This window comes from Teleopsis dalmanni, chromosome 1, assembly GCF_002237135.1.
Source record: "Teleopsis dalmanni isolate 2A chromosome 1, ASM223713v2, whole genome shotgun sequence".
NCBI classification, from domain to species: domain Eukaryota; kingdom Metazoa; phylum Arthropoda; class Insecta; order Diptera; family Diopsidae; genus Teleopsis; species Teleopsis dalmanni.
Window position 1 is genome coordinate 161499506 of NC_051846.1, and position 22994 is coordinate 161522499.

A 22994-nucleotide genomic window follows, 5' to 3' on the forward strand; every position below is an offset into this window, starting at 1 on the left:
TATGGATTCAAAACGCGTTCCTCTGAGTGGTAATTTGAGTTTGGGAAACAGGAAAAAGTCACACGGTGCAAGATCAGGTGAATACGGGGGCTGTTCGATGGTATTTATTGAATGTTTGGCCTTAAAATCGTTGATAATGTTGGCTCGGTGCGAGGGAGCATTATCGTCATGAAAAATCCATGAATTATCCTTCCACAATTGAGGCCGTTTACGGCGGATATTTTCACGCAAACGTCTTAAAACAGTCAAATAATAGGCTTTATTGACTGTTTGTCCTTCAGGGACGAATTCATGATGCACCACACCACGAATATCGAAGAAAACAATCAGCATTGCCTTGATTTTCGAGCGACTTTGGCGTGGTTTTTTCGGTTTCGGCTCGTCTTTTCCTCTCCATTCCGATGATTGTTGGCTTGTTTGCATGTCGTACTCGTAGACCCATGTCTCGTCACCCGTTATGATGCGTTCCATGAAAGTTGGATCGGAATTGGCACGATCAAGCATGTCTAACGAGACCTGTCCACGATGGTGTTTTTGGAACAAATTGAGGTGAATCGGAAAAAGCCGAGCGTTGACACGTCGCATACACAAATTGTCCACCAAAATCAAACGAGCCATCTCACGACCGATGCCTAGCTCTCGTGCTATCTCTCTAACACTCACATGAGGATTTTTGAACACGATTTCCTTTGCCTTTTCAATGTTTTCGTCGGTGGTAGAGGTCGAAGGTCGTCCAGAACGCGGCATGTCTTCGACGGTCGTACGACAGTCCTGAAAGGCTTTGTACCACTCATAAACTTGAGTTTTCGATAAAACTGATTCCCCATAAGCCTTTTGTAGCATTCGCAACGATTCTGCACACGAAAATTCGTTCGAAACACAAAATTTGATGCAAACTCTTTGATCAATATTTTTTTCCATTGTTTTTTTTCGCAACGCACTACTGAGGTGAACTGGTTTCAACAGCTGCCGTAAACGAACTGTCTGACAGATCGCGCTCATTTTTGGCATAGTAATTAAGGACAGTGCTGCCAAACTACATAAACTTAAAATATCGAAAAATATACAGCGCGCGAATTTTAAATGAGAATTTCCGAAAACTTTTCGGTCACAATGTACATATAGATTACTACCTCGAACCATTCGCTGTCAAGTCTGTTGGACGACAATAATATATTTAATCACATTTGTTTATACTTGCATTAATTAAAATAATGGAAGCATTTTCAAATGGAGATTGTTATCAATAGACATTTTTTACACTACATAGCCTCCAGGGATACCAAAATTTATTGTAAGAAAATTTTTTAAAAAATTTTTGTCGTCCAACAGATTTGACAGCGAATGGTTCGAGGTAGTACTCTATATATGATATATGAATTTAACCCCAGGCGGCTTTGTCTTAAATATACACAAAACAGTGGAGTTTCACTTCTTTCATTCGATTAAAATCCAAAGACATAGAATATGTGCAATCAATAAAATAACTCGAAAGCATAGTAACAAATGTCAGCGGAACAAAGAAATATCAAGAAATATCCTCAAATAGAATCAATGAGGATAAAGGTTGCCTTTACTTAAAAAAGTACGGAACTGAAACCATATAACCATATAACTTCTACGAAATTTCGCGTATGTAATACCAATATTGTGGCGGTACCGTTTATAGTAGTGTGCCAATGCAATCCAGTTAAAAAATTAAATATTTATAATCAATATCTATGAACAATTTTGCTCATCTGGTTTCCCAGGTAATATTCAATATAGATCTGTGGGCTGCACAAATTGGAGCAGCAGAAAACATTTCAGAAACGTAATTGGATTAAGAGTGTACACTCTTAGAAAAACAAACAACAATACTCTTCGACATGCATTTTCACGAAACCCACAAAGTTCAAGGTGCTCCAACGCAGTGGCCATGAATTAGAAGTGAACAGACTTGGAAGAATTGTATAATGTAAAGTACTCATGGAACGAGATCGTTATTTATTTGAATAATAAGATTTATTTTAGCTAAGATGAAAGAAACACATATACTTTTTTTTTTACATATTATTTAAAATCTTTTTCTTGGAAATATCAATCCAAACATTAAAAATATATTAATTTCTAAATTAATATATAATATCTATAGTCACTTATAGAATAATTTTATTCATACCCATTCAATAGCTTTATCTAAAGTTCACGTATACCAATATTTTATAGTTATCTATAGATAATTTTTTAGTTGCCTATAAAGTCAGGCTTGTATTGCCTACGAGGGTTAAACCTACCAACATAGGTTCAGGTGTTCAAAAGCATAACCAATATCAGTAAGCAGTCTGCTAAACTAATTATTATGTAAGCCAAATAAATGATGACGAAAGCTTGAGGCCCTTCAAAGAAACTTTGGCAGATTCAATATTAGTTATTTAAACCAGGTGGTCCAGGTTTGACCTTGCATAATTAGTTGACAAAATGTCACCTGACGGCTATTGATTTCTAACAAACTTTGTTAAAATGCTAAATCTTTACTGGATACGTTTTTGTTCAAAAATTACCCTTTATCTGTCTATAATTTTTCCTAGTAACCTTTTGAAACAAAGTGAGTATATTTAAATTTTGATCTCACAATTAAAACAAAAGAAATAATCAAATAGGAGATTATCTTATATTTATTTTTGGCATATAAAAAATATTTCACATTTTTCAAAACCGCCCATGTATCCATTTCATAGGTTTTGCTTTACTGGTTTCAGCTCTATTTCGCAGAATTGCACTTTCAATAAATTATTTAATATAATAGCAATCGAATGAGAATGCAAATTAGTTCTTCGGGTGAACGACTTGTAAATGAGTCTAGTGTCAGATAAATAAATAAATTTATGGAGTCAACACTGACAGCTTAGGCACTATATTGCGTCGCGATTAGTATAAATTAAACTGGGTTTAGTTTACAAAGAAAAAATGGTGCGACTCACATTATTATATTGAGGTCTATACAAAGAATCTGAGTCAACTGTTTTTGGTCCAGTAGCTTTGTAAGATGTGTTTCATATAAAAAATAACACGTGAGTTTAGCTATAGACACACCTAATTTTTGATTTAAAACGATACTAAAAATAAAACCATTTAAATTTTAATTTATAAAATTAAAATTACTTTTCATTATAAAACCACAACACAAGTGGAAAATTTTTTCGTTTCGTATTTAAAAACGTGATCGTAACAAATACGAATTCTAATCTAAACTGTTTTTTATCTCGAATTTAGGCAAAACACATGCACTTATTTAAAATGAATAAGCAATGAACAATAAAAATTATATGTAGAAGTAATGCACTCACTTCTTAGAAAGGTTTATATCTCAGTTTCGTAGAACAGTTACGAAAGGATCTCTGAATAGTTTCAAGTACAATATGGTGAGGAACGTTTTGATATTTATTATTATATATACATATTATAATATATTTGAATTATATACAATAATATATACAACTATAAAATCTCTATTTATCCACCTATTAGTTACGGTGGTGCCATAATAACTAACAACAAAGACAGCCTGGAGATCAAGTAAAGAATTATAATACTAATAGTTCTCAGTAAGCATTTGAAGTTTAGAGCATTCGATCTACAAAAGTTACGCTCCATAATCACTCATTCTGCCTGTGCTTCTGTATGGTACAGAATAATGGACAAAATGATAAATAGGCATTACTAGTAAACAAGAGAGAAATTCTTCGTTAGATGCCCTCAACGATTAGTCCTAATTTTCGGGCCTTAGCGAACTGTTAGTATTTATAGCTGTTTACAAATAGATGATAGTTACCTCATCCAATGTGGTTTATCACGGTAATTTACATCATTCAATAAAATAACATCCAACGACTTGGTTATGTCATAACTGAATGCAGTGACGAAGCTAGACCAACTCTGCACGACGGCGACATCCGAATTGCGAGGCCCCCTTTATAACCCAGTTGTAAAAGCAAATAAGTTACATTCACTAATACGACAAAGCATGATTTCATTGCTAATCAAATTAAAATAAACTCAAATTAAACTAAATAAATTTTCCTACTTTTAGCCTCACTCAATTTTTTTTAAATTATATCATAATTTGCTGCTATTTTTGTTTCAGTTTATAGAATTTCTAATGGAGATAGTCTCTCTTGGATCATTATACTTTTCTAGTACGTCTCAATCATTCGGGCACACTTTGAATATTGTTAATACCATTATCAAACCAAATTGTTCAAAATATTTATTAAGTGCTTAGAATCCACAGTCGGTGACTTTTTGCGAGGCCCCTGTGGGCGCGAGGCCGTCGGCAGTCGCCGACATGGCTGACACCTAGCGACGCCACTGACTGAATGACTGACGATGTTCCAGAAAAAAATGTATTTAAAGCAGCAGTTGATGGGAAGGACGTAAGGCAAGATCGTTTTTCAAGCGAAGTTGAAGGAGCACTGAAGGCGCTAAATAAGACGCTTGGAGAGGACTCTTATGTCACAATCCTGCAATCTGATACCTGTTTACAGGTTGTTAGTAAATAAATAAGTAATGTTCCAACTTCTTTAACTGCTTTACATTCCCTCTAAAATTTTCAAAATATTCGTTTTCGGTGTATATAGTGTCCTTTTTTATCGATTTTTTTCCTCTCAACGTAAGTTTTAACATCATATATACCATCATTGAAGCTAGATCTGGTACATTTGATATATAAGAACAACGATCAATTAATCTGAAATATAATTGATAAATTTGAACTAGGACGGTTGTCGAAGTGTGGACAGGTCCAACTTCTGAGGAAATTATAATGTTTTCATTTCTATTTAAGAACTCTTTTCGAAAATTACTATGCTTAATTTATATCGTTGCACTACTCTAGTTACTCTAGTTATCCTCCGACTCTTTTACATATAGTCAATCATCAGTAAATATTTACCATCTCACAAAAAGTCTCTCTACCTACTGGTAGCACAGTTCTGACCTTATTGAGATATAGTTATCATATTGATGTTGGTTTGGTATTTATATTAATTCTACTAGTTTTATATATAGATTCGTTTATTTTATCAGCAAGTTGTCTTTTTTTTTTTAAAGAATATCATATAGGTTGAGAATATATTTTAAATTTTTTATTTAAGGAATTAACAATAGGCGTTTCCTTTTGTAAGCATGTCACAAAAGAACTAATAAATAAAGTATTACTTTCGATGGCAACTCTGGATAATATTCAAAATGTATGAGTTATGCGATAATGTCTTTACCGATGAACAGTCTGATAAATTATCAAAAAAGTATCTTCGTAAGAATCTATATCTTCTGGACGCGAAACCTTGACATTCACAGAGAAAATGTATTGTGGTTTATTTATCTAGTGGGTTTCCATAACTTTTGTAGTGAGGATTATGATGAATACGCAATTTCTCTGCGTGGTTTCCTATACACTAATAACCAGAAAGAACTGCAGTAAACCTTGCTGTCTTCACGCGGTCTCTTTTGATGAGTTCTGAGGATCTGTGGGCTATGTTAACCTGGAAGTTGCATATGACTTAAGTGATTTCTATCTGTTATTGGCATGCTGCAGAAAGTAGAAAAAGCTACTTCTCTTAATGGTCTCTAGGGTAATATAAACCGTACTTTATTGAAAAATTCTTATGAAAGAACTTCGTTAAAAGATTACAACTATTAACTATTTACTTATCTTTTTTAAAAGCCATTGTTAATAAGTATTTACAAGAAACTTCTAATAGTAATAGTAATATTGTGTCAATATTGACAACGTAATAATTGTAGTATTTAAAAGGTTTTTCTAAAAGATTAATATGTATTTGAAACTAAAAGTTACAACCCGAAGCTATTAGGCAAAGTAAATATGGTAAATTATTGAAGACGCAGTTTATGTTCCAGTTATTTACAAATTATATAACAAAGTAAAAAATCCATAAAGTAATAAGTTAAGCAACGGAAAATTTTGAAATCTATTATTACTCAAAGTGAGTAACTATGAAATGCATTCACCGAACTCAAATTACATTTCGAAATAAAAATTTTGCTGTGATTTTCTCTACATTAGCAATTTTACAAAATGCGGTTTGAAGGTAAAAATTTTCCACTGCAGATGTTGCAGTTTTTATCTGTTTTTGTTATTTTATGTTTCGCGTAAAAATTGTATTAATTTTTTTAAAATTTTTTTGTTGCATTTCTTTTATTTTTTTTTTAAATATTTCGTTTTTTTTTTATCGTATTTTACACGATAGGCACGTGCGAGTTTTTTATTATAGAAAATTATTTAACAATTTGTAACCTACGGATATTTATCTGAAGCATGCAAAATGAATTTTAATGTAGATAAAGCTATCATTTGAATGTTCTAGGAGTTTAAATATTTTTAGCGATGATTAAAAAAATAAATAATAAAAATAATATAGTAATTAATATATTATTTCTCTTCACATTCCTTGTGTTGCCTCCTCTCTAATATTTTAGCTTAGAATCGTGAATCTTTGAATGCCTTCTTTTCGATAAGAGATAAAAATTCTACTATAAGAAGCGACCCTACTTCACTGGAAGCTCAGAACATTGTTAATTTCTATTATATGCCATTCTATGTTAATACAATAATAACAAAGCCTTAACCAAATGTGATAGATATAAAACTAAAACCTACTCTGAATATGATAACTTAAGAACAACTGCAAATTAATCTTACATTATAATAATAAAGTGAGAATGTAAGGGGTAAAAGCGTGTGCCCCAATGGAGGAGTGATGCGAATATATGGCCTAGCATTCTCAATTGTCAAGCTCACCTACCCGTGGCGCATGCTGTTTTTCACATACGCGGTTCTGGCGACCGAGTACAGGCGGTATAACCTGAAGTTGATATATAGTTGAGTGAAATTCTCTTACTACTAAACACCAATCCTATCTCCAGTTTAACAAATAAGGAGATTTGGCTCACCATGTTTGGGGTGGATCGCAAAGGCAGCAACCTTGCATCGCAAAAATTTTACTGCTACTCAACCCTAAGGAAGGTCAAGGTTCACACTAGATTGTAGTGCCAAATAAAATATAATAACGTCAAACCCACTCGGGAAAGAGAAGCACAGCTAATTGCTAAAATAAAAAAAAACCCAAAAAAGTCGTTATTATTGAACTTATCAATAGCAAAATATTAAAGGAGCGTCATTAAAATATGAACGATATTTTTGAATTTTAATTATTTATTTTTATTTATTTTTTATTTACTGTAATTAAAATAATGCATTGTTACCAAAACAATGTTATTACCGCTCGCTTTTTTCGGATCAGGAAAGAAGACATATATTTTTACTTTCAGAAAATATAATCAGGTTACTTCCATTTCAGCATTATGTAACCATTCTTTATATACTTTTTACATATGATTTACATAACGATGAATATTGAGTCACAGAAATATTTGCAAATGGCACAGCCATTTTATTGTTCTAAAAATCCGAGAGTAAATCTATAAATTGACTCTACTTATTACTCTTGCTGCCTTTCAAGAGCATTAAATTCTGGTACGAAATACTTCTCTGATTAATGTTTTTGGCATCTTTATATCCCCCTTGACTACTTTCTAATCTGATAAATAATTTTAAAATAAACCAAATATACTGAGCTGAACAAGGCTACTATATATTATATAGTATAATATTATATTATAGCAATGAAAATAATGCAATTGAAAATACTGTAGTTCCAACAAGTTATTGATTTACCTTGGAGCAGTAATCAGTTCGTTGCAGTGACTGATTTGTAGAAACCCTTCCACTTCTCGTAACAATCCGTTATTAAAAATTTTAATACCATGTTCTTTAGAAGAAACCCCTTTAGATATAGACCAAATCCCTTCCACCGAATTTATGTAATATAACAGATATTTTGTTCTTACTGATAAACAAGCTCTGCAAAAAAAAGAAAAATGCTGATGAATTTAGAAGATATCGTTGAAGATTACATTATTTTTGAACGAATCAATGAGAAATATCAATTCAGATATATATACTTTTAATTAATTAATTTAATTTAGTTTATATATATTTTTCGGTATCTGTTATATTTATATTTTAGAAGAATACTGTAAAACTAAAAAATTTAATTAAATCGAATAGACCATGCTATACAAATTAAAAGTTTAGTCTTGGCCTATTGAAAAATTTTATTAAATTTAAATCTCTCAGATACTTTAAGATTTAAAAACAATTTAAATTGAATTTTATATAAACTCAAATTCATAAATTATATTAAAAACCTGCATCATTAAATGCAATTCATTCTATCTAAAATATGTATTTAAATTTATTAAAACATTTAGTTTATGCATTTATAATTTTCATCTTCTAATTAAATCATTTTTTTATTAAAAATATAAATAAATATATATAAATTTATTCATAATATAAGTCTGAATGTTTGTTTGTTTGATATATATATATATATATATATGTATACATATGTAAGTATTTGTATATGTATGAAGTCTTGAGAATAAAACTTAAAAAAGTAATTCATATTAAAAGATATCATATTTATAGATTATGGAATTTTCCACTCTTTGAATTCAGACATTAACCCATGTTGAACAGAACTAAAAATTTTCATTGGGTACTTTATATAACTTTAATAGATTTATATATTATTTAAAATAAACTATTGTTAGCAATATTATAACAATAAGAAATATATAATATAATTAGGTATATATAAGAAATATATATATAACTTATATTAATTTAATTTAATTAATTTATAATAAATTTTTGTTATTAATATTATAATAATAAGATATATACATAAGTAGATAAGAAATATATAACTTAATATTTACATAAAGTTAGTTCATTACATAAAGTGTTTCTTTTTTATATATTATATGTAACACATCTTCTTCTTAATATACTTATACTTAATCTTCTTAATATATCTTCTTGTTCATGACTTTGAGTTACACAAAATCATTATAATATATTGTCATACTAGACTTTGTACATATACTAGATAATAAGAGATAAGTTTTAAAAATGAGATTGTCTTCTTGATATTTAGGTATAACAGAAATTATATTGCAATAAATGCCAGTATATTTTTTTAACGCTATTCTGAGCACTTTAATTATTAGCTAAACACTGTTTTCTAAGAAGTGGAGTATAATATATAATATATAAAATATAATTATATGCAATTATATATCTATAGTTATATATGTGTAAATAGAAGTAAGAATAAAATAATAAATTCTTTAATAAAAGGGTTTTACTCAAAAAGTGTCAAAAACAATTTGAGTATTTTTTTTAGATATTTTCTATAAATTATTTTATATTAATTATTACATTAAAAGGCAATATTTTCAATAAGTCTAAAGTGGGTATTTATAGTGAAATTGAATGAATATTCCAGAATGAATAAATTGCAATAAATGACGCAGTTACATATCATATGTTGTCTCATTTCAAAGTAATATAAATCGGAAATATGATTTCTTACTTTAAGAAATGGAAAAAATGGTATGAAGAAGGGGAGATCTTCATTTTTCCAATATCAATATTTAAATATCTGTGATAGAAAGACGAATGTGTTCGTATTTCTTCAGAGCTTTAAACTATTAGTGCTGCATCTACATTAAATATTGAATTTATAAATAGATATTCATGATGATAATAGTTTATAAAAGTTTATATATATAAATAGTTCATTGACCTTAGTTTTTTATGTATTTACACTATACTTCAAAATGTTCTCATAGAATAAATAGATTTTTCACCTTTGTATTCAAAATTTTGCAAATTTTGATCCACTGCAAAAGAATAATAACTGAAATAAAGAAAAATATATTTATTTATTTATTTTCAACAATTCTGCTGAAAAGTATAATGCTTTTTTGTTAAAGAAATACTTATAACATTTTTTTCAAATGTTATAATTATTAAATCAAAAGTTAAGGAAAGGCAAAGGAAATTTACAAAAGTGTATTATTTTTGAATTATATACGAAGGTTAACCAACAGGCCCAAATGGATCTCCTAGAAATCGCCGGTATAAGCTAACCTAGGTGGGTCAAAAGTAAATCTGTGGGTTTTGCGGTTATCTGATATCACCTCTTCATATTCTTGATTCCTATCGTATCTGCTTCAATCAAAGACAAAGATGTATTGGCTTCAATACCACATTTCATCACAACTTCGCCTATCTTGGAATCTATTTTCAAATTCTTGACAAAAATTATGGATCTGTATCTTATTTAGACTATTTCTTCTTCGATATCTGCAATATTTAATTTAGTCTTCAAGTTTTTTCATAGCGTGTACGTTATTTGCATTAGTTTGATTTTTCATTTTAATATAAATAATATCTTATTATTATTTTCATTATTATTATTTTGTTATTAAACTATAATTATATAATTTCAAGAGTCCAGTATTATTTAGTTCTTTAAATGTTTTATTTTTGTATATCTATGATATAAATAAATAAATATGAGAACATAGTTCTCCGATCAAAATATGTTTTATTTCTTGACATCATGCATTCAGCCTGTCATACATTATAAATATTTTGATCTCTTTATCTTTGGAACTAAATGTCTTTTAACTGACCTATTATTTTTGTGATTTTAGTTTTTTATATAAACGATATATCTACCTATTATTTAATCTATTTATATAGATTAGAATAGGTTACTGTATAAAGTCAGTTCAATTATTCATCTTCTTATTTGGCACTACAGTCCAGTGTGAACTTTACCCTCCCTCACGATCTGTCTCCATCTGTCCCGATCTTCTGCTACGCTGTCCCAGTTCAATGCTCCAATCTTTCTTGCATACACCTTCTCATCCCATCTCGTTCTTGCGCTGCCTCTGTGCCTGGTTGTCATCGGGTTTGCGTTGTATATGCTGCTTGGCTTTCTCTCCGGTCCCATTCTTATTACATGCGATGCCCATTTAATGTATCTCACTATATTTTCGTGTCTTAGTAGTTCTTCAATTTCATTATTTGTTCGTCTTTGAAAACTTTCTGCATCAATTTGGATTGGCCCGTAGATTTGGCGAACTAAAGTCAGTTAAATTACCCAACTCAATTAGATCCAAATTGTTCTATTATATGTATTTGATAGAAGAAAATGGCATATCATACAATAGAGAAAATGTGTATGTCTTCATTTTAATTTTAGTTCTATTATCGCATTTCAATAAAATTTTTGATAGATAATACTTCCATTTATCGGTTGAAAAACTTAATCCAAAATGGCAAAATTATGTACTAATTACTTATATTAGAAAAGAACTTTCGTTGTTAAAATAAATTTTTTTTGTAATAGATATTTTTAATTATTTTATTACTAAATTACAAAAAATTTAAAGAATAAAATGATGAAATGTTAAGTATTTTATAAATTAATGTACCCTTAGATAAATGTAAAAAAATATAATAATAATAATGACATTTCAAATATTTTGCTTTTAAATAATTACTTAAAATAAAAAACAAAAAATGTATAATTATAAATTAAACATATTGAGCTACAATGGATATTGATGATTTTGTCTTGAAATATGATGAAATGATATTTTATTTAATATATATTTAATTTAAATATATAAATAATAAATATAAAAATATTTCTGTTGAACAGCTTACAGGTTTTTTATATTAAAACTTTGATAATCTTATCCAATAATGATTTGACACAATTTTGACTAAAATTTTTGAATTATTATTAATGAAACCGAAATGCTTTTAAACGGCACTTATTAATTTCTTTTTGTGCATTTTTTATTTTTTTTAAATTTGGTTAATGATAAGTTTGAAAAAATTATTAGTTATTTTTATGTTATTTGTTTAAATTTTGGTTATTAATAAACATAAACTTGCATTAAATAAACATTATTTATTCTTATATTTGTTTCAGTTTTGATTAATGATGAACTTGAACTTGAATAAATTATTTGCTCTTATTTTATTTCCAAAATTTGGCTAGTAATTCTTGAAAGTAAAAGTGGAATTTTTAAATAAAATATTTTTCAGTATATATATATAATTCTTTTTTTTTTCTTCATTTCACTTCAATCTCTTGCGTATCATGAAATTCAATAATTCAAAAATTATTTTAAATTACTAATGCACTTTCACTTTTATGGATTGACAACAACACTTGATATTTCATCGCTTGGCTGTAGGCCGACCATTTTTTCACTTTCTTTCCATAACCACTCTGCCGTTTCTTTATTTTTAGCCCATGGTGGAAGAAAATGCGGTTTGCAATCTTCATAATATCCCCCTGTTTTATTTTCCAAATCAGGATCCAATGCCAAACATAATGTTGTCTGAGCTCCAGCTTTTGCATCTCTAAGCCTAAGTCTAACAAATGCACGTATCAAAGCCCATACACAAGTTGAGTTTTCGTTTGTATAACGTGTCAGTTCCGTACGCACTACACCAGGATGTAAGGCATTAACAGTCACTTTAGTATCTTTCAACATCTCAGCTAATTTTCTAGTAAACAATATATTTGCAAGCTTACTCTGACAGTAAGCGCCAAGAAATTTAGAATAACTTTTTTCACTGTTTATATCATTTTTGTATATACGCCCAAGTAAATGTGCTGCTGAGCTGACCACAATAATACGACTAGGTGCTGAAGCCTTGATGCGTTCCAATAATAAATTAGTCAAAAGAAAATGTCCCAAATGATTCACACCAAACTGTTGTTCAAAGCCATCAGCAGTGAGTTTTCGTGGTGTTGCCATTAAGCCGGCATTATTGATTAAAATATCTAAGCGTGGCTCTTCGGCTAAGAAATTCTCAGCAAATTGTCGTACTGAAGCCAGTGATGCTAAGTCCAAAGTGCGATTGTATACTTGCTGATTCTGTGTGCGTTGTATGATTTCTAGACGTGCAGCTTCACATCGTGCTGAATCACGGCAAGCCATATAAATTTTTGCGCCGCGTTGCGCTAGCTCTAAAGCGGTTTCTTTGCCAATGCCAGTGTTGCAACCAGTGATAATAACAACTTTTCCATCGATGCGATTCGCTTTACGATAATACGGATTTTGAAAACATTTACGCAGCAAATACATAATAAATATTATGGCACCAAGAATGAGTAAAATTAATATAATCCAAGCCCAAGGTCCTTGAAAACAAAGCGATTTCTCTGGATCTTCAGGTGGACTCACTGTGATATCCTCCGTCATAATCAAAGTTTGCAGAACTTAACTAAAAATAATGAATATATATTGGTGATATCTGTCTAAATAAAATTTAAAAATGCTAAACAAAATTGAACAATTGTTAGCTGCACAACGCTTACCTACAAACTTTCTTTTTTGAGCCGTTATAGCCAACTGGCGGCTTTAATTAACAACTTGGCTTGCTTCCCTGCTTTGCTGGCTTGAATCGACCTTTTTTTATTACTTTTTCTTCTTTGGAATGTGTTTTACGAGTATGTTGTTTCTCTTCCAGCAAAGTCACTTGATATTGTTGCGTCTTCCCAATCTACTGCACTCTTTCAAGAAACTTTCATTACTGATTTGCTCATTTGGTAATCTAAAAACCGTATGCATACAGGCTGAGGTTTCTGAAGCATTTCAGTGTGATTTAAAATGTTGAAGCTATAATTATTTTTATTTTCTTCAAGTAAAGAAAACTGGTTTATATACGTACATATTTCACATATCAGCACATGAAATTATTAAATGTTTATTTGTATTTTTTATTTTCATCATACCAAGCAGCAACAATTACGCGTTCACTACAGCCTTAGATACATTTTAAAGATTATTTGTTGAATTTGAATTGTAGAATTAACGATTAGCACTCATGAAGCACTCATGAAAAATATTTATATCTCATAGCTGAATGGAATGCTAAAATATTTAAACAAATTATGTAAGTTTAATATATTGATTGTACTCTATACCAAGTACAAATGGGAGTTATAGCATCTAAAGTTCATTGCTAGACCTCGAAATATGAGTATTTTTCATCAAACATATATTAAATTAAATTATTTTATATTAAAACAATTATGTTTAATTAAACTACATTTCAAATAAAATATAAGTTCTATAGAAACCAAAATAACACTAAGCAAGATAAGAGAATAATATGACTGCTAAGACCTATAACTTTTGACACAGAATCACAACACCAACACAAACATGCAAAGTCTAGATTACCAGATTGAAGTTTTTTTCATGAGAGAGAATTTCTCAGATGTGAATATATTGCGAATTAGTAAAGCAAACACCATAAGACCCATATATTTTGATATAAAACCATAAATTACTAACTATTAACAATAATTACTAACTATATGCAAAGCCAAAATAAGCATTAAATTATTTTTATGAGAGAGTATTTTTCAGATGTTAATATATTGCGATTCAGTGAACCAAAGACCATGTGAGACCTATAAATTTTAATATAGAATTACTCTATAAACAACAAAAAAGTAAAGCCTAAATAAGCAATGAACCATTTTCATAAGAGAGTGTTTTTCTGATGCTACTAAGTTATTACAATACGGTTCACTGAATTAAAGACCAGGGAGAACCTATAACTTTTGTGATATAGAATAAATTTGATATAGAATTACTCTATTAACATAAATATGTAAAGCCTAAATAAGTAGTAAACCCTTAACATTAGAGAGTAGTGAGTAGTATTCAAACTATTCAGTATTTAAAAAGCGGTTTCAATAAACCAAAGGCTATGTAGGAATTATAAAATTTGGTATGGAATTACTTAATTAACACAAATACGTAAAACCTTAATAAACAGTGGATCATGCTGATAAGAGAGTATTTCTCAAATGTTAAGATATTGCGATTCAGTGAACTGAAGACCTTATAAAAACTATAACTTTTAAAATAAACTAACTATATTAATAATTATGTATAAAGTCCAAAGTAGCTATGGCGTATTTTTATGAGAGATAATTGCTAATGTTGCGATTTAGAAAAATTATTTTTAATAAAATGTAAAAACATCTCATGAATTTAATATATTCAGTTAATTTATATAATTAAGAAACTTTATTATTACTTGTTTATATAGAGTGTGTACTAAACCCTCAGTAAAAATAATAACCTTTGAGACTGTCATTTTAGAGCAAAACAAAAAAATTAATTAAATTTCTAATGAAAGTGTTAAAAAATGTATATATGTTAAGTAGGTACTAATAACATAAACATTAGCGTAGGTAAGACTGTGCCAAAGGGGTATGCCCTAGAAGAGATTTTTTCGTCAATTATTTTTCAATTAATTGATTTAATTAAATTAAGAGGGGGATTATGCTAAAAATATTTTTTGACAAAATTTGTTATAATATATTATTTAAAAAAATAAATAACAAATAAAATTAATTAATAAAAAACAATTATAATAATGTTAATAACAGTATTAGTTATTATACCAGTAAATACATTCAAAATAATTTGAAATTAATTTGGTTTAATAAGATAAATTTTAATAAATAATTTATAATGAACGTTTGCAGTAACTTTATTTAGCCATATGTGTATCAATATGTATAGTTGGAAGATATAATACTTATTGGTGTTATTTTTAAAAAATTAATTTAATTAAACACTGTTCCATAAATTAAAATAATCTCGTCTATTATAATTTTTTCATTATTATTTTTAATATTGACGCTAACTCTATGGTATTACAACGGGCCATTATTTGACATCAAATGGGTTTTGGGCACAAGGCTGCCACTGCAATCTATCCAACCATAGCTCAACGAGGGATTTTTATACCTTTGCTCGTCTCCCCTAATTACCGCACTGGATAGAACTAATTATATTGTAATTGACTTATTAAGAAAAATATATAAGTAGAAATAATGAGGTGTTATTAGGTTATGCATATAGTGATTAAAAGTTGCCTCTTAGTGGTCGGAACCTAATTCTATAAATTATTAATTATTTCATTATGATAGTTTTATATTAACTGTTATTAGTTTCTTTACTTGCAATATTAAAATCTTTTTATTCGTAGTTAACTTTTAAAATTACTGTGCACATTTTTACATGACTTGCATATAATTAATTAAACATTAGAGTGCTTTTTTTTTAAATAATTTTTTTTAATAATAATAATTAAAAATTTTAATAATTAATAGTAAAGTGAACGACACAACAGAATAACAAGGTTAATAAAAATAAGTTTCACATATAAATGTACACATTAAAGATGTAAATGTATATATATATTAGATATAGCATATTAGAAATGCAATTTTTTTTACATGTGCATATAATTGTACGGTACATATGTACTCGAAAATTATCTAACCAATTTTGATGTATTTCTATAGAATATTATTGGCTTAGAGAAAAACTGTATAAGCTATATTTAAACCCAATAGTGGTCGCTGGTGTAAGGAAAGAAATCAACTTGTTCCTATTTTCTTTACAGTTTTTTTATTTACAATAAATATTATTTTAAATATACTAAAATTTATGAAAAATATGAAAGAACATAAAACTGATGAACAACGTGATGAACATTTAAGTTTAAGAGTATTTGGATAATGACAAACAGAGCAAATGAAACACCAATGCATCGTGATGAGCATTTTTAATCAGGCCATGTTTGAGCAGCAAATTTTTTAAATTAAATAGATGAAACTTAGCATATACTTCGCCATGTCATCTTATTTATGAGGCTGCGAAATAGGTTAGTTTGGTAGGATTTAGTTGCGGTAAATTTAACTCTTTTGTCCACAAATTAGCTCATGAATTTTCAGTTTTTTAAGACTACTTTATCTTAAATTTTTGAAGATCTATGTTTGCGATAATCGCTAAGCTCCAAAGTTCGTGGCTCAAGTAATGTCTTTATTATTTCACTTAATTATGTCTTTATAATCTCTAAATCTTTTAAAAACATGCATTAATATATAACAAATATATTTATACAATATACTCGCTTTAGCGTGTTAGAATTCATATCTCTCCCATTATCTTTAATCCGGTGATATAGTCAATTATTTTATATAATTCTGTTTACAGTCTAGAATAACTGTTTTAATTTTTTTTAATATTAAGTTCGCAGTAAATATTTTCATTAGACATTTATTTGAATTATTAAAGTATATATATGTATTCAACAAAAGTTTCTTAAATGTTCTGTCTCATAATTTGTTTGACATAAATTTCAATTCTACAACAAATTAATTGGTGAAATCTTCGTAAGATATTGATGTACATTAATATATGTTAGAAACTCATAGCGTAATTTTTAGGGGTTTTATGGGGAATCTACTTTAAAAAGCACATATATGTTATATATTATGCGGTTCCAGGAGCCACTGAGATTACAATCACAGTTATCAATAATTAAATGATAATCATTTCTCTCGTTGAAATAGAACCGTTCACAATGAAGGCTTCAATTACAATCAGATTTTTCAATAACGGAACTACTAAGATGAAAAAAATATATAGTAGTAGCAACCCAATCGAAACCGCAGGTAGTATATAATCACTGAGATCATAATCCGAATATATATGTTATATAAAAAAATAAGAAAAATTTTTTATTGATATATATATACTCCGAAAAATTACAGTTAATAAGAATCTACTTACTTTAATACAGTAGCCCGTTAAGTGTATGAGGTTATGGAATAAATCCAAAAAAGTTTTATATCACTTTTAATGTATATTTGTGTAAGTGTGTTTTATTTTTATCGCAGAATAACTTATGAAGTATATATATGATGTTCTTTTCAAAAATAATCCACTCGTCATATTACATATATATATGAATTGAAAAGCAATATGTTTCTACTTGTCTTGAATGATAACGATAATAGGTATATGACACAATTATTATTCAATCCATATTATACCAATAATCAATTATAATGTATACGAAATATCTCCTCATACTTGTTCAGTGAAGTTTAAAAAATTTTTGTAGCACTCTTCTATTAGTCAACATGATCAGTATTAAATTTTTGAGACCTACATTCTCTAATGTTGTGTGTATTCCAAATTATTTTATTTATTTGTATCTATATTGACACATGAAGCAGGTGAATGAATTCTTTGTTGGAATTTATTTGTTATGCGTTAAAGTGAAAGTTTTTTGTTTTTTTTTTAGTATCTCAACTTCGTAAACCGAACTCAATCTGAATCAATCTCTCTTATATTCGATAGATTGTGTGAATGCTCAGTATAAATGTTGATAATTATTAAGAGTAACAATAATTTAAGAGTGTGTTACTTTATTTTATTAGCACTTCAGTCTCTAAATGATTTATACACAATTAAGTTGTAGGATAAAATAATATGACATCTTTTTATATATATAAATAATATAAGAGCAAAATATATAAAAATTATGTATACTTAACACTGAAATATTAATTTTTAAAGTATAATTGTTTTGAAGTTTATTCTATAGAGGGTTTCTGTGCTTGAACGGAACTAAAAACACAGAGGCTATATTTAAATTTAAAAATTATTTATTTTGTTCTGCTTGCTTTCTTAATCAGAAAACTGAAAACTTCTTCTTGGAAAATAATTTTCTTTCTAAATTTTTACAAGTTTTGTGTTGTCAATATATTTAAATTATAATCCAGTTTACTGTGATTATCGAGAATATCGACAGCTACAATTCTGTAAAAATAATAAATGCTGTTTATCCATAAAATCTTAACAAAAAAAAATTATATCATTTAAATTATGAATAATTATTGGAAAAAATAAACGAAATGGTCTCTTATACAAGTGCCTCTTGACCTTCAATCCCTCTGCCAATTTTGTTCATGAAAAAATAACAACTGATTCAAGTCCAGTTCAAAATTTAATATAAATTTAGTGTGAAATGAAATTGAAATATCTATAATCATTCTTAACATTTGTTTCCTAATTAAGAAACAAACATTTTAATTATCACACTTATTACAAAAACACAAGTCAGTGAGAAATAATTAAGTTGCATTATTTATATTAGAACAAAAATTTACTAGGGCTTCAGAGCCGAAGATGCCCTTTCCAATTAATTTGCAACAAATGAGTTTTAAATAAATAAAACACATATAAATGACTACATAAGTATAAATTGTATACATAAAAGGTATACATAAGGTATACATAAAAAGATTTAAATCGAAAGTTAATTTAATCTTTAGCGGTGTTTACTACTGAGTGTCCGGCACATGTCTACATACCATTTTATTCTATTTTATATCCATAAGTAATACTGAATGTTCTTTTACAGATTATATTTAGAAATAATAAATAAATAATAATAAATAAAAAAATAAATAAATGTTATAGACGTAAATAGAGTAAATTATATTACTTAATACAAATTGGGCACAATTTTCAAAAACCATGGAAATAATTACAATTAAAAGAAGTATTTACCATATATGTTATGGTTAGTATTACATATATTTTTATAAATATTAAATTTTTTTATATTAAAAAGCAATAAATATAGCTGAATAATTTTTATATTACCTATAAATGCCTCTAGAACTTCATTTAACCTATGCGTATATAGAAGATCGGTATTCGATATAAAAGAGTTTCTTTAATAACGCCAAAAGTAGAGTTCCTTTATTCTCCAAAATAACAGCAGTATATTTGCCAGTTCGAGAATCAAAAGCTCAATCGAGAAATCAGCTTCTACAATATTTACTTGCTCAGGATCAATGAATTGAATAATCTATGGTTACAATTTGATCTCAATTTTCTTGATGACTAAACTTTCTTTAGTAAAAAACAGCTATTATTTCCAACTTATGAATTTTGTTATAACATTATTAAAAACCGTTTCCGCTTAAGTTAAAAAATATTAAAAAATAATGTGCTTTAATTACTAATTATATAAGTTGTCATTTTCATTATAGAGCCTTTTTTTTTATTTTTATTGTACTTGTAACCTCTTACCTAATATATGTCTCATAAATAAATTATCATTATTCAGTTTCGTACAGGTTTAGCTCGTGTAGGTAATAAACACGCTAGTCATTTGCTTCCAATTTGACAGGTTTAAAGTTCTAAGCCTGGAACTTATAGTCCAACGATTATATACGGACTTACCATACAAAACTCATGTGTGCTTTCAAAGTTAACTGATAATGAGTATTTGACAATAGTCAAAACAGCTGAATAATTTAATTAATAAAATATAAAAATTTTGTTGTTGTAATTCATTACTGTTTAAAAAAATTTTAATTTAAAAATAAATTTCTTCGTCATAATTGAACTAATAAATAAAACTTAAAAATTATAACTTATTATGTTATTATAGTTGATAATTGAAAATAGTTTCAAACATATGTATAGATTCAATCATTTGAAATTATTGTTATTATGCACGCTTCTGAATTTCTGGGTACGCCATATTGACAACAGAGTCAGATATTTAAGCTTGCTTCTCGAGATATTAAAGTTTGTCGGTTACTTTAACCAAATCTACAGACTCCATATATGGCCCAATTGTATGTGCAATTTTTACATTGGTTACACAAACATCACACTTTAGTCTTTCGTACAAAAATGTTCATATCTTAAGCACTATATTCTGAAAACTAAGCTGTATTAACATGTGATCTAATAGAAAAAGAGGTACAAAATAGCTGTCTAATATATGTGGGCTATGCAATTTAAATAAAGTAGAAGATATACATTTTATGAAAAATATTCAATACTAAAAGAATTTCAAAGTAGATATTTTCAAAAAATCATGCTGTGTGAATCTAAACTAATTTATGTGTTGAATGCTTCAAATAAAGTAGAATGCGAAAAGGTATTTAATTTTGTAAGAAAGAGAATTATATACAGAATGTTTCTTATTAAGGAAATCCAAAATATTAGCATCCGATAACGGGTCACCAGGGACTGCGTTATCACCTTAACAAGATGGGTCAGTCCGAAGTGATAGATTGTCGACTCTGCTTAGTAGTAGACTTCCAGCTATATTCTCTGTGACCGCCCAGCCTTGATCTGAGCCAGGAAGAGGTCACTAGATCGAAAATTACTTTCCCCTTCTGACATCAAGAGTTCCTCAACGATTGACATTTTGACTTTCATTCGGAAGACAGAATATCTTCTATTCGGTTAGGGTCTGTAGCATTACAAAAGATCAACTATGATGGCGGTGCTTCGCTTCATCAAGAGCCGGTACACTGTTTATTGTTTCTATTTCAAAAATGTGTCGTGTTATGTTTTTAAATATAAAAATGGAATTATGGCTTTATTACTCTCTAACTTTGAATTGCAAATTACACTTAATATTATGTTATAAGTTGGTTGTATAAAAATTGAAATTAAGATCATTTATATCTAAAAATCTTAACTTTCACAATCGATATAGTTTCTAAATAACTATTCCTTTCATCTATTCTATGGTATCTAAAAGCTCTTAATACACATTTGAGAGTGAAGTTATGTCTCACTTATAGAGAAAAAGCTTTCTAAAGCTTTACGTTATAAGGAGTAAGGATAACAGAATACACGAAATAGATATTACAGGTCATTGCATATGTCTGATGCAATACTTTATAGATTATTATCATTATTTAAAAATAATATTAAATTTTGAAAAAACAAATATAATATATATAGTATACTTAGTCCGAGTCAAAATGAAAAAAATTTAAATGACATAAAATGTATCTGATACAATTTAATATGCTTTGAGTTTCTACATATCTTGCGGTAAAATACCTATACATTGCTATGACGTCAAACGTCCTTGGTATACATACAAGGACAACAGCATACAGCATAATATATATGAAATTTACGAAAATTGGGGTGTGTTCTTGCCGCTAAATAGCAGACTACGAGCATAATGCAAATGGAAAAATGTGCTGGGAGTCAATGAAACAGTATCGGTATGACGTGTCTATTAGCACGTAGTAAATCTATGGAGCAACCACCAAAAGAGGAAGAGATTTACTCTCATTTTGTGAAGATGTCTTTTTCTATTCACATTTAATTTTAACGCACAAGGATGTGAAAATTTTTATTTATAAGTTAATAAATTCTGTGAAATAAGCATAGGTCATGATATTTTCTGTTCGATACTGAAGACAGTTTTCGGTAGGTAACTTCAAATTTAATTGAACTGTACGTTTTTAAGTAACATCATACTGTTATATGTAATAAATTGCTAAATTGTTAATATATTTAAATAAATATCATTATAAAAAACTCTTTTTCCACTAAAATTAGGTCTTGTTCATAACTATTTCACTATCAGTTCCATTAATCATGTTCAATTATGATCAGAAAACTTTCTGCAGGGATAGCAACACTCATAGGTTTCATAAGTTAGAATATCATTCTGATAATAAAATATTTTATATTGACATAATTTATTACTCTTAGAATCGAAATACTAACATAAGTATATTGGTAATAATAAAGCTAGGTAGGTAGGTGAACGTGGTCATTTACTTCATAAGTTGGTAGGCGACATATTTAGGCCAAATTGGACTCTTGTAATACCGCATCATTCCAGTAGGATCCTAAAATTTTTTAACTCTTGTTAAACGATATAAAAAAAACAATAAAACTATTGATAAGTAACCAACAAGCTTTGTGATATTGTTAGGTTAAGACTTCGAGAAAACTATATATCTTGGTGCTATATTTAATTACATAGTGAGATTAAAGCGCATAGTACTTTTTAACCTGCGTGCTGAAGCAACTCTTTTTGTAAGTTGTAGATCTCCTTTTTTTGAACTCATATGATGAGTTAATATAGTTGAATGAGCTACAACAATTCTTATAATGGCGTTCTTGACCGGTTTGACTGCCACAGTATCGGTTTGCATATAATGATAATAAAATATGACAGTATGATACTAATGATACTAAAAATGATACTAATATGATACTAAAAAAAAATAGTCGATACATTAAGCGCCATTCGAAGTAAGGCACTGAATTTAACCAATTATTTTTTAATAAATTCTTAACTTCAAGACCTATGTAAAAGCTTT

The 22994-nt window shown here is 28.3% G+C and overlaps 2 protein-coding genes across 2 annotated transcripts in view; one reads left to right on the top strand and one right to left on the bottom strand.

Annotated features, from left to right (window-relative positions):
* The window catches only part of LOC119669713 (nuclear RNA export factor 1), a 226599-nt gene that overhangs the window by 136956 nt on the left and 66649 nt on the right, over nucleotides 1-22994 (top strand). The window lies entirely within an intron of this gene.
* On the bottom strand, nucleotides 11809-13614 carry LOC119669716 (retinol dehydrogenase 12). The gene is made up of 2 exons (XM_038079720.1): nucleotides 13326-13614; nucleotides 11809-13231 (listed from the first exon to the last, which is right to left on the bottom strand). Exon 2 carries the CDS (start codon nucleotides 13207-13209, stop codon nucleotides 12148-12150), a length of 1062 nt encoding a protein of 353 aa, XP_037935648.1. The 5' UTR covers nucleotides 13210-13231; nucleotides 13326-13614; the 3' UTR covers nucleotides 11809-12147.

Excerpts from the sequence above, each read along its gene's own strand:
- LOC119669716 (XM_038079720.1), bottom strand. The coding sequence starts at position 13,209 with ATGACGGAGGATATCACAGTGAGTCCACCTGAAGATCCAGAGAAATCG.